The 13,978-nt window shown below is 34.4% G+C and overlaps 1 protein-coding gene across 1 annotated transcript in view; it reads left to right on the top strand.

Moving 5' to 3' along the window:
* CHSY3 (chondroitin sulfate synthase 3) overlaps positions 1 to 9,993 on the top strand; it is a 271,180-nt gene extending 261,187 nt beyond the window's left edge. Inside the window, exon 3 of the mRNA XM_081281440.1 lies at positions 7,683 to 9,993. Within this exon, the coding sequence (XP_081137566.1) occupies positions 7,683 to 9,245 (1,563 nt within the window). The 3' untranslated portion in view covers positions 9,246 to 9,993. The remainder of the gene's footprint in view (positions 1 to 7,682) is intronic.
* Positions 9,994 to 13,978: the final 3,985 nt, after the last annotated feature.

Genomic DNA, 13,978 nt, shown 5'->3' on the forward strand with positions numbered 1-13,978 from the left:
AACAGACTGGCTAAGAAATGGCTTAGAAATGATGGAGCCAGTATTCAAATTCAGACCTGCTGATTCAATCATAGCCTAGCTCTCAGACCTTCACCTGTCTCTCCTGTTCAGAGTGCTCCTCCCTTTCCATAAACTACGTAAACTAGAATATGTGGATGAGTTCTGTGCTTCTCAATGGAAAGTGTAACATAAATTCAAGAGTCTCTCATCATTACTCTGTTGCCTGGAGTGTGTATAAATGTGCTGCCTTTAAGGGTTCTCCCCATCACTGTCACTACTTATTATATTTCTTCAAATAAATTCATTTAAATAATAGCACTTTATAGACAATTTGGGTCAAAGTGATATGTTAATTACACATTTCAATGTTAAGATATTATTTTTTCTATAGTAAAGTGTCACCTTTATCAAATCATACAGCTTTACTCTCTTTGATATCACTAAAGGAGTTGGATAAAGTAGTGAATTTATCACTAAATTTAGCAGGTCACCTCTGAGCAATGTTTCTCAAATTACCATATTCTCTCATCTTAGGCATATAAAACACACCATAAGAAAGAATAGTTTCAGATTGTTTATACCTTTTAGAGATGTTATAATTAGTGGTCTATATTTGATCAGAAATTGTTTTGTCTTTTTTCATATAAAGAAAAAAAATCCATAAAAAAATTACTGAAAGTAAAATACCAAAGCAATTTCAGGGGCAAATAATAATACTGCATAAATGGATGTATAGCACCCCACTGCAGATTATGGATTGTGGATTTAATTTTATTTAGCATTGACCAAAGAGTGTCACATACAAATTAGCATGTGTTTTCAGAAAAAAAATATATTGGATCTAACCAAACTACTTCATCTTGAATCAAGTCCAAAATCCTTCTCAAAATATCCACTGTTATATTCTTCAAAGTCAAATGATATTGATGTAAAAATTTGTCTGAGTTTAGAAAAAGAACTGGATAAAATACTGGAGGGAAAGGATCTGCCAAGTTATTAGTCCACACCCTTCTAGGTCACCTTTTTTAGGAAAACTTCTTTTATTTTCTCTCTCTCTCTCTCTCTCTCTCTCTCTCTCTCTCTCTCTCTCTCTCTCTCTCTCTCTCTCCCCTCTCTCCCCATCTCTCCCCCTCTCTCCCCCCCTCTCTCTCTTCATCCACATATCCACACACAATTTTGTACATGAATATTTCAGAAAATCATACATACAAGCATGTGAATGCCTTTAAAGTGTCTTTTATTAATTAAAAGAGAATAAACAAGCACACACTAAGTCACAGATCAATGAATGTTCAGAGATCAAATTCACACATGTAATCATGTAATAAAACACTACTCAGCACTCTAGAACCTACTCACTGCTTGATTTTTTATCACTATTCTAATAGCTAACAGCATAGGTTAGCTTTAATTGTTTCTGAATTTCATTTAAAAAGAATTCTGCAAAAAAGTTTTCTTTTATTACTGACTCCTTTTAATTTGCATGTAGTGTGTATATGTGTGTTGCTGGGGACTGAGTGAGCCCAGGATCCTGCCCACTGAGCTATGCACCCAAACCCTTTTTACATTTTTTTTTTGAGATTTATCCATGTTTTTGGAAGTATTATTTCATGTATTTCAATTGATATGTTATTTTCCATTATATGAATGTATATGAATATATTATATTTAATTATCTGTTTTTGTTAATTGTACCTTTGGATTGTTTTCAGTTTGGAGTCATTATGAATAATGTAGCTCTGTAAATTTTGTTTTTAGGGGTGTGTGTGTGTGTGTGTGTGTGTGTGTGTGTGTGTGTTTGACATATCTGAGAGTACAGGGTCAAAGGGAATGTGTATATCCACTTTGGTTAATTTGGCTTTTCCAAGTGTTTGGACTAAGTTTTATTCTTCCAGCAACTTATCAGGTTTTCAAATCTTCTACAACCTTGACAATGCATGGTATTATTAATCTATTTAATTTTAGCCATCCTTAATGGGTTCATAATGTTATCACATCATGATTTTAAATTGCATTACCCTGATGATGAATTAAAGAATGTTTTTATATGTTTATGGGATATTCATAAACTCCCTTTTAATGTTTTTACTTTATTTTCAGCTGGGTTTGTCTTTTTCTCTTACTGATTTATACAACTTCATTAGATGTTCTGAATATTAGCATTTTTATACAATCTATTAAAACTCCATCTCTATAGTTGACCTTTTATCAATTTTTTGTGGTGTTCTTAAGGAAAAGACTTCTTAATTTTAACCTAGTGCTATCTATCTATCAATCTCTTTTGATTGTTAGTACCTTGAATCCTATTTAAGAAATCTTTACCTACTCTAAAATCATATAGGTATTTTCATGTGTTAACTTTTGGAAACTTCTTTTAACCTTTCACACTTTTTTTAATTTTAAGATTTACTATAAAGTATAGTAATCAACAGAGTGAGCTATTTGTCAAAGAGTATACAAACAGGTCAGTGGAACAAAACTGAAAACCTAGCAATGAGCTGAAACATAACTTCATTCACAGGAGATACAAAGAATTTCAGTGGAGAAAATATAGTCTTTTAAATGAATGTATGAATACCTTGACATTCATGTGCAAAGAAATGAATTAGACACAAACCACTTTTAAAAAAGAACTCAAATGGATCATAAATCTGAAGTAAAATGCAAAACTTTGCAATTCTATTAGACCACACAGCGATCATTCTATACAGCTTTGTCTTTCACAGTGAGTGTACAAAGCCAGAAGCAGAATCTGTAAATGAGAAACTTAATAAACTTGACTCTATTGAAGAATATTCTTTTTTAAATTTGTTCTTTTCAGTTATACATGATACTAGATTATATTTTTGACAGATTATCAATATATGGAGTATAACTAACTATAATTAGGATCCCATTATCCTTGTTGTATATGATATGGAGTTTCACATCGGTACTCTTAAAGAAAAGAAACTCATGATCATGTCAAAGATGCAGAAAAAGCATTTGAAAAAATTCAGCATCTATTTACACTCAAAACATTAGAAAAACTAGGAATAGTAGAAACATACCTCATCATTGAAAAGGCTATATATGCTAAACCCAACTCCAATATCATTCTAAATGGAGAAAAAATTGAACAAGACAGGAATACCCTCTTTCACCACTTCTATGTAACATAGTTCTTGAAACTCTAGCCAGGGCAATCAGAGAAAGGAAGGAAATTAAAGGGATCTGATAGGAGAAGAAAAGCTCAAACTATCCCTATTCGCTGATGACACAATTTCTATATTTAGAAGACCCAAATAACTCTATCAGAAAGCTTCTAGAATTCATAAATAAATTAGCAAATTAGCAGGATATAAAATTAACACCCAAGAATCAATTGTGTTCCTATTATACCAATGATGAATCAACTTAAAGAGAAATTAGGAAAACTATCCCATTCACGATAGCTTAAAAAAAAAAACTATAATTCACAATCAATCTTACAAAACAGGTGAAAGTCCTCTACAATAAAAATTATATAACACTAAAGAAATAAATTGAAAAAATTCTTAGAAGATGGAAAGATCACTCATGCTCTTGGATAGGCAGAATTGATATTGTCAAAATGGCTATACTACCAAAAGTACAATACAGGTTTAATGGAATTCCTATTAATATTTCAATGACATTCTTCATAGAAATAGAAAAAGCAGTCATGACATTAATTTGGAAAGATAAGAGGCCCAGAATACCCAAAGCAATCCTCAGCAAGGATTTGTATAAACAAATCCATCCATTGTGGGATGTACAGGTTGAGTTTTTACATATATAAATGTAAAAACTATATATATATATATATATATATATATATATATATATATATATATCTCCATATGACCTAGAGGGTATTACTTAAAATACTATATTTTCTTCACTTTTCACTGTGATATTTGTAATAAGTAAAATCAAATGTATGTCTGTTTATGAACTGTGTATTTTGTTGCATTGTTCTGCTTGTTTATCCTTGTACCAATATCATACTGTCTGAATTTCTGTAACTTTATATCAATAGTGTACCTTCTTTAAGATTTCTTTAATAATCTTGGCCAATTTTATTTCTATATATGTTTTAGAATCAACTTTTCAATATCAACAAAATCAACTTAAAACAACACAGACTTTTGCATTGGAATTGTATTGAATCTGTAAATCAAATTGGAGAGGATTAGTATCACAATAAATTCTAATGAATATTTCCCAGTCATATATAAAAATTGCAATATACCAAATTAAGTTGGTTTTATTTAAGAAATACAATGATAGTACTATAATACTAGAAAATAAAACAGTAAAGACTGGAGTTGTAGCTCAATGGTGGAGTTCTTACCTGGCAAGCACAAAGCCCTGAATTTAATCTCCAGCACGACCAAAAAAAAAAAAAATTCTCTTAGCAAACTACAAATAGAAAGGAATTCTTTAATGTGTTAAAGAGAAATATTGACAACTTCTTCCTTGTCTCTGGGATTTGTACAAGGATTTTGCCATCATCACTTTATTTAAATTCCTAATGCATGATAGTTTTACATAATAGTAACGTTCTAAATGCATATAACATAGTTTTCTCCATTTCAATCCACAGTACTTCCCTTCCCTCCACTTCTCTCTCTTCTTCATCCCCTTTCTCTACTATACTGGTCTACTTTTAATTAATTAATTTATTGATTGATTGATGCATTATAGTTATATAGGAAATTGGAACACACGGTGACATATGCACCTAGTTTAATATTTGGTCAACTTCATTCCCCAGTTCTTTCCCCTTCCTGTCCCTCCTCCTTTCTCCTTGGTCCCCCATCTCTACAAATCTCCCTCTTATTTTCTGAAGATCTCTCTTTTTAAATGTTGTTCTCTACTGCTTCCATACATAAGACAACCATTGACCCTTGACTTTCTGAATCTGGCTATTGCATTTAGCATGATGTTCTATAGGTCCACCCATTTTACCAGCAAATTACATAATTTTACTCTTCTTTATTGCTGTGTAGAACTCCATGTGTATATATTCCACATTTTCCATACCAATTTGTCTTTTGATGAGTATCTAGGCTGCTTTCACAACTTGGTAATTGTGGATTGTGCTGCTATAAACATTAGTAGTCATGTATCACTATCAGAATGAAACCATCTTATGACCCAGCTATCACAATCCTTAGTATTTATCCAAAAGAACTGAAATCAGCAGACTATAGTGATACAGCCACATCACCACATTTTTTCTGAAAGCCCTAGCCAGTACAACATGGAAACTAACTCAGACTTTACTTAGCATCTGGCTTCTGCAGAATGAGAATGAGAGTTAAAAATGATAAGAAACAGAAGCTACTAATCCTGAAATGGGCACAGTCTCATTTCTATTTGTTAAAGCAGTCACAGAGGCACATAAATTTAAGGAAAGTGGACACAGACCCAGACTTTCAGTAGGAGAAGTGTCTGAGAATTTATCAACACAAATTTGTCTGTCACAAATTCTTACTTTGGGAGCTGTTTTTATTGTTGTTCTTGGTTTCTTCGTTTGCTTTTCAATACAACTTGAATTCTAGCTTTCCTGGCATGAAATTGAAGTCTAGTTTAATTGAACATAGGATTGTGAATCATTAATTTGTTGCCTTGGAGTCTCCATAGGTGTCACTGTACAGTTTTTTACCATTGAGTATCGCTATGGAGTGTTGTGGCAAGAGTCACTATTTTCCTATTTACAGCCAAATAGAGTTTTGTTTATTTTGCTTTTATGCCCCTCTTGCCCTGGTTGCACAAGATGTACACCTTTCTTAGTTTTAAGGAAAATGTGTCTCATTTTACACACCAAATTTTTCATTTTCTTAATTATCCATATGTACTAAATACAGGTATATGCATGTGGATACACACAGGCACCCAAACTTTTAATTTCTATTTTATATTTCTGTTACTTTCCTAAATTTTCTTATGTTTTCTCTTTTCTACAATTATTTTTATACTTCTTATACTATGACTTCAATAATTTTATTTTTCCTCCATTTCTCTCCTTAGCTTTAACAGCATACTTTTATTTTCTTAAAGTCATTTTCTATTATTTGATTTTTTTGTTTTTTGAGAGGTTATATTTTTATTAATTAATTTTTTGGTAAACTTGAACTCCATTTTAAACATAACACCATGAGTCATTAATTTGCTGCCTTGGGTCCTCCTAGGCAGCACTCTACAACACTCTATTTTCATTAATTTACTTTATTTTTAATTATGTTATTGGTCTATAATTTTTACCTGCTGATGATGTGTATTCTTAAGTTTGTAGTATTTTTTGTTTATTCATCAATTTATTTGCAGACATAAATTTCTCCTCTTCTTCTTCCTTTTGTTCCTCCTCCTTCTCCTCCTCCTTCCCTTCCTCTTCCTCTTGGTATTTGACTTGAATGGGGTTAGGGTTAAAGGGTTAAGAAATCTCCATTAAAGGAGATTTCTTGATTACCTGGTGGAGGAGGAAAAGTCAGCTGGCAGTTTGAGTACTGATCTTTTATATATGTAGTTTTTTTTTCACTTTTGTATTTAAGATAGTAAATTTGGTCTGGACAAATAGAAAGCCTTTCTGACATAAGGGTGTCAAGCATGTCTCATCAGGATATACTAGTTTAGATAAATAGTGTTAATTGGTATAGTTTCTGTTCTACATTATCAGTAAGTTACTCTGTAAAGATGGTATATCAGAATGCTAAATGAAATTTGGGTCTTATTGGAAAGCAGCCTATTGTTGCCATTCCAAGCAATAAGTCATCAGTTTTATTTTTCACAGTGAACCCTTTATTTTGCAAAATTCATATGATACTCATTACGCCTCTTTCCTTCTCAGTGCTCTGTTATGTGGAAGTATTCAGTTCTTTTCTTCTTTTGTACTTCGGTTGGCTTTAAAATGAATAGGGAAGCAGAGATTCCTTATTTCAAAATATATAGCTGGGTTTAGTTTGTTATATATTATCCTATGAATTTAACCCTTATGATGTTACTTATGTGAAAATGAAAAACGTTGATCCCATAGAAGTAGGTAGTAAAATGGTGGTTACTAGGGGCTGGGGTAGTTGTGGGAGGGTTAAGGAGATCTGGCCAAAGAACAAATAATTTCACTTAGAAATAAATTCAATAACTCTGTTGTACAATCTAGTGACTATAGTTAATAATAGTATATTGTATTCATAAAAAATGCAGAGAAAGTAGAAGTATCCTTACTGCAAGAACAATGACTATGTGCAGCAATAAATATGTTAATTAATTAACTGGATTTACTCATCTTACAATGCCAATATATTGTAAAACATCATATTGGGGGCTGCAGTTGTGGCTCAGTGGTAGAGCACTTGCCTAGCATATGTGAGGCACTGGGTTCTATCCTAAGCACCACACAAAAATAAACAAGCAAACAGACAAATAAAGATATTTTGTCCATCTATAACCCCCCCAACATTTTAAAATTAAAAAAAAATTCATCATATTGTACATGATAAATAAATGCAACTTTGTCAATTAAAAAATAAAACTTTTAATTTATTTTAAACATGAAATTTACAAACCCCCTTTTATGAAATGTCATATAAATACATTTTATTAGATATTTTAATGTTTATGTTTAATGGCAGTTTTCTTATTAAAACAGTCTAACATTCTTCTTTCCTATTACTTTTCAGATGCAACAACTGTTCCACGAAAACTATGAACACAATCGAAAAGGTTATATCCAAGACCTTCACAACAGCAAAATCCATGCAGCTATAACCCTTCATCCCAACAAAAGGCCTGCATACCAGTACAGGCTGCATAACTACATGCTCAGCCGCAAAATATCTGAACTTCGTTACCGCACCATCCAGCTCCACAGGGAGAGTGCTCTGATGAGCAAGCTCAGTAACAGTGAAGTGAGCAAAGAGGACCAGCAGCTGGGCGTGATGCCTTCTTTCAACCACTTCCAGCCTCGGGAAAGGAATGAAGTGATAGAATGGGAGTTCCTGACCGGGAAGCTGCTTTACTCAGCTGCTGAGAACCAGCCTCCTCGACAGAGTATTAGTAGCATCTTAAGAACAGCATTAGATGACACTGTCCTACAGGTGATGGAGATGATCAACGAGAATGCCAAAAGTAGGGGGCGGCTCATTGACTTCAAGGAAATTCAGTACGGCTACCGCAGGGTTGATCCCATGCATGGGGTGGAGTATATTTTGGATTTACTCCTCTTATACAAAAGGCACAAAGGAAGGAAGCTGACTGTCCCCGTGAGGCGTCACGCCTATCTTCAGCAGTTGTTCAGTAAGCCTTTCTTCAGAGAAACGGAGGAGCTAGATGTCAGCAGTCTTGTGGACAGTATTAACAGTGACACTCAGTCCTTCTCCTTTATATCTAATTCTTTAAAGATACTGTCTTCTCTTCAAGGGGCCAAAGAAATGGGAGGGCATAATGAGAAGAAAATACACATTCTCGTTCCCCTCATTGGAAGGTTTGATATTTTCTCGAGATTCATGCAGAACTTTGAAAGTACGTGTCTGATCCCAAAGCAGAATGTAAAGCTGGTCATCATCCTTTTCAGTCGGGATTCTGGCCAGGATTCCAACAACCATATTGAACTGATACAAGAATATCAGAGCAAGTACCCTCAAGCAGAAATGACCCTGCTTCCTATGAAGGGAGAGTTTTCCAGAGGTCTTGGTCTTGAAATGGCTTCTTCCCAATTCAACAATGACACTTTGCTGCTATTTTGTGATGTTGACTTGATCTTCAGAGGAGACTTTCTCCAAAGATGCAGAGATAATACAATTCAGGGACAACAGGTGTACTACCCCATCATCTTTAGCCAGTATGACCCAAAGGTGACCCACAGGGGAAATCCTCCCACTGATGATGATTTCGTATTCTCAAAGAAGACTGGATTTTGGAGAGACTATGGCTACGGAATCACCTGTATTTACAAAAGTGATCTTCTGGGTGCAGGTGGATTTGATACCTCAATACAAGGCTGGGGACTGGAAGATGTAGATCTCTACAACAAAGTTATTCTATCTGGCTTACGGCCCTTCAGAAGTCAAGAAGTGGGAGTGGTGCACATTTTCCATCCAGTTCATTGTGATCCTAACTTGGACCCTAAGCAGTATAAGATGTGCTTAGGATCCAAGGCAAGTACTTTTGCTTCAACGATGCAACTGGCTGAACTGTGGTTAGAAAAACATTTGGGTGTCAGGTATAATCGAACTCTCTCCTGACAGTCCAGGCAACACATATTGCCTTTTTTAAGGGGAGTTTACCTCATTGTTGGTTGTTGTTATTTTTATTTTATTATTGTTATTATTATTATTGTTATTATTATAATTTTATTTTGTTACCAGGGTCTGAAACTACTCTTGGTTGTCTTCCAATGAGTGTTTGTGGACCTCAAGCAAGAAGAGTCTGCAGTTCACTGATATTTCAGAGTTCTACTGAAGTCAATATGTGTATTACTTTTCTATATTTTTATTTGAAATTGAGTTAAATCATGGCAATCAAATGACTTTTGAAGCTCATTCATCATAAGAGACAGCTTAGAAGAATATTGTCTTAGGGCTTAAAGATGCAATATTGACTTTTATTTTGTTTGTCAACTTCAATGTGATACTTACTGGTGAAAGGTACCACAAAAGTGCTTTATGCTTCCTATGGGGAAGGGACTCTGTAACATAAACTTGAGTTTTGTAATTTATACAAGGACTTAAATATATAGACAATAATTTTCTTCATCTTTAGAATTTTTAAAGTAAATGAACACCTATGATTGTATGTTTATTTTTTAAAAAAAGTTTTAAAATTGAGGAGTTTTGTTCCACAAGCAACCGGTACTGGCTACCCTGGTCTTATGACAATTATGAACTCCTCACAACTGTCTGCTATAAATGCGAATGAACTTTATTTTCTCAAGGAAATATGATTTAATTAAATATTCATGTACATTTTAGAAGCTTTATGAAACAATGTCCTTCATTTGCTGGCAAGAAGATAAAATATGACAGAACCTGTTTATTTATAATAAAACACAGGTATAACAGTATTCTTTTTCAAAAACACTGAAAAAGTTTTTGTGGTTTCCTTTTAGTCATGTGTAATGTATCTTTTAATGGTCATATTCACCAAAACATTCTTGATGCACAGGCTAAAGAATTAACAGGAAACTGTGGGCATGTTGTTTGTATTATTATGTTTTGAAGACTTTGTAAGTGATCAACATAAGTAATTTCTTTATTCAGTAATCTAGAATCTGAAAGAAGAATTCTCTCTCAATCTTGGATCAGGCTTGGGAATCAGGTGACCGCTGATCAATTCTGAAACTGCTCTTCATATGAATTGGGAGATATCACAAAGCTATAACACTAATTGGGAAAATTATGAATGTAAAATTAATTTTACAAGTCTAAAAAATGCGTAGAAAAATAGCTTCCATAATTTCATATATCATTCTTTGTACGGAATCAATGGTTTCCAGTTTATAGAAAACAGAATCATATTCAAGAAATGTAAGAGAAAATGAATATCCATGCAAAAAAACCTCATGAAGATATATTTTAAAAATTTCAACTGTACTTTGCATGTTTCCAAAGTCTAACAAAATTTTAAAATATCTGTGCCCCATAGCCTCTCTCCCCATCCACCCAGTTGTTTGGATGTATGCATTTGTGTGCATGTCTATCCAGAGTTTCTAAAGCAAACAAGATACATATTCTATTTTTTTACTCTTCGTGCACAAAAGATCGTGCTTTGATTTTCTTTTTTCACCTAATGAGAAAATAATTCGCATCAAAGCTAATGTGAAAGTGATTATGGTTAATTGTTGCTACTATTTGGAACAGAGGGCGAGAAGGCCACAGAGCATTTGTCTTAGTGATGGGTTCCTTACATGCTAACAGCCTCTTTTAGTGAGGATATTTTCAGGGTTTCAAAAAATAACACTGCTTAATGTTGAGGAAAACATGATGGCAGTCTCCTTGACTATAACATATAATCTTAATGTCAAATTCATTAAAAAGAAATTAGTGGCATTTAGGTTATTAAAATGTTCATCTTGACAAGGCCAACAATTCAGAATTGATCTCTGCTCTAGTATTGTCTTGGGTCTGCACAACTCGTCCTTTAATAGCTTTATTTTTCTACATTACCATGACTGTTCTCTTTTGAAGGTTTTGTTTTCCTAAACAGTACATATATTAACACTCAGTAACAATAGCCATTTGGGAAAATCTAATACCAAATAATAATTTTTTGTTAATGAAGAAAAAAAATCATAGTCTACTCTTTTCTTTAATGTAAACAAATGAGAGAATTTTACAGAAGAATACATGTAAAGGTCTAGCTTACAACATTGTGAGTCCCAGAGAGTCCTGAGGCAGCTGCCACAGGATGAAGTAGCTTTTCTAGTATATTGATGGAGGTATCCTGAAGAACAAAGGAAATGCAGAATTCTCATTTGAACTTAATTTCACATTTACACACTATACTAAAGAGTTACTATAGGTGCATTTAAAAATCTGCCATACAATTTTGCATTAAAATTTTCTATTTTTTTTTCAGGCAATGCATTATTCCCTGACTGAAAATGAAAGGGAATGATGTAGTAAAGTTGAGTGTTTTTCTATCTGTGTAATATCTATTACCTTAATGCCTTTAAGTTTGAAGGGCAACACGCTGTGAGTGTAACTAGAAGCATTGTATGTGTAGGCACATTAAGCTATATGTCATTAGCATTACTTTATTTGGATAGCTATGGATGATCTGTTTAAACATCATCCCAATAATAATTTCAACGACCTTCAAAGAAATCTTATTGATCACCTCTTGTCTGCTCAATATCACACTTTACTTGAATTTTCCTTTTAAGTTTAATCTTCATCACAGTTCTCAGAATATTGGTATTATGTTGTGCATTCAACAGATAAGGAATTGGAGGCCCTAGATAATTAACAAACTTGTCCGGAGTTCAAGTTTGCATGCTGTAGAGTTAAGGTTTAAACTAACTGTTGCATGGGGAGGGGAAGCACCTTCTGCATGCTACACCATGACTTCTCAGCTTCTGGATGGTGCTATAGAAAATAATGGGATGGCACATGTCTAGCTGAAACCACAGGCATGTTTGGTCCATGATTCAGCTTCTGCCAAATGTTCATTTTGAATGGCACTAAGGCTGCTGATGTTAACTCAGAGCTTCCTTGAGGTTTAATCTCAGTCTTCTACCACTTTGCTAGGTCCTTCTCTGTAGCACTGTGTCTAAGAAGAGATGGAATTTTCTACCTGCTCACTTATCACTTCAGCTTGGAGAAATAGGCTCAAAATTCCTATAGCCATTTTACATTTCTCAGCCAGCTGAGTACAGAGCTGTCCACACTAATGAACACTACCATATAACTGCATGGCTGTTTATGTCACGTTAGCCGTACAGGCAGTATAAGCTACTTTGCTGATACTGAAGTACATTGGTATTTAAGAGTTGAGCCCATTATTCCAAGTTTGTATGCAGGACCGAAACACCCAAAGGTGTAGACCAATAATCCATCTAAGGGAATAAATGCTCACTAGAAAGAATAATTATAAATTTGGCATAAGAAGGCTGGAGACCATCTCTAGATAACAGCCCTGTGACTGAGCCACATTGGTTTCATTTTCAGATTAGCCCTGAGAAATTTCTTCTTATAGGGATAGGATCCAAAAGATGGGGTTCCCTTCTGACAGAATTGCTCAGATGAGAAGCTATAGTGTTGAGCCAGCAGCTGGGACTAACCACCATGTGCTGGAGAGAAGATCCTACTCCTACATCTCGATATTTTTTTTATTTTTGTCCCTCTTGTTTTCTTCTCCTCCCCAACAATAGAAAATGCCTTTATAAAAGTAAAATATACCAAGACAAATCTCAAGTAGCCTACAACACATTTGTAGCTCCATGTTTGCCTTGAAGACATGAGTATGGAGAAATGAAGCCTCCCAAACATTTTGCATGATGTGGCCAAGCTACTTTTATTTTCCTGCCACCACTTGCTTTCTGTCACTGTGCCTGTTGTCCTGCAAATCATAGGAACCTAGTGTGCCATTCCCTAATGATATCTCTAAGAGATATGAAAGTAATCTGGAGATTTGTCCATTTGATCTCCATTTATACTTGATTACTAAAGGCATATAGTCTATAATATGGCTAGTAAGGGGTAAATGGAAAATATGATGTCCTTAGGCACAATGAAGGGTTTTTTTTGTTGTTGTTGTTATTGTTGTTTTTGGTCAGACCTTAGTGCTGCTGACTTGCTTGCCTTCCTTTCTCCTCCCCCGCTCTTATTAGCATTCTGATCATCTTCAAACCTACTATCGAGTATTCTAACTGTACTGAAAGCAGAGAATTCTCCTAGACCTTCAATTTTCAAACTGTGGCAATAGTAGAGCCAGAGTAAAGTCTGTGAATATGCCAGTGTGATCCTGCCTCTGTCTGCCCCACGCCCTTGTTCAGGTGCCAGCCATGCTGCTAAATTTACGGTGACAGATGGTGAGGATGATGTGAGACACCAGCAATGATTCATGCCCCCAGGTGGTGATACAGTCAGCATATGCATCAATCAGCAACCCACCTGGCACTGGCACAGACCTGCCAGGACATTCTAGCGTCAACTTCAATTTGACATCCAGTTGTCCGTTTCCCTCTGCCTTTCTGACCTCAGAAGGACCAACGTCTGAGCAGTGTTTGGGATTCTGCTCCATGCAGTATTTTCTTTTAATCAAATTCAACCAATATATATTATACTCGTATGTTGTCATAAATGTTGAGATTATTGAGTTTGTTTAACTATTAGATAGGGTTATTTATTTTTCCTTTTCTTTACCACACAACCCCAGCCATTATAGGATCAATGCTGGAGGATTTGGGAAAAACTTAATTAGAGTGATAATTTAGAGTGATAAAATATTATTTACAAAGGTCCTATTATGAAAAGAA

This window comes from Spermophilus citellus (genome assembly GCF_964194105.1).
Source record: "Spermophilus citellus genome assembly, chromosome: 1".
Lineage (NCBI taxonomy): Eukaryota > Metazoa > Chordata > Mammalia > Rodentia > Sciuridae > Spermophilus > Spermophilus citellus.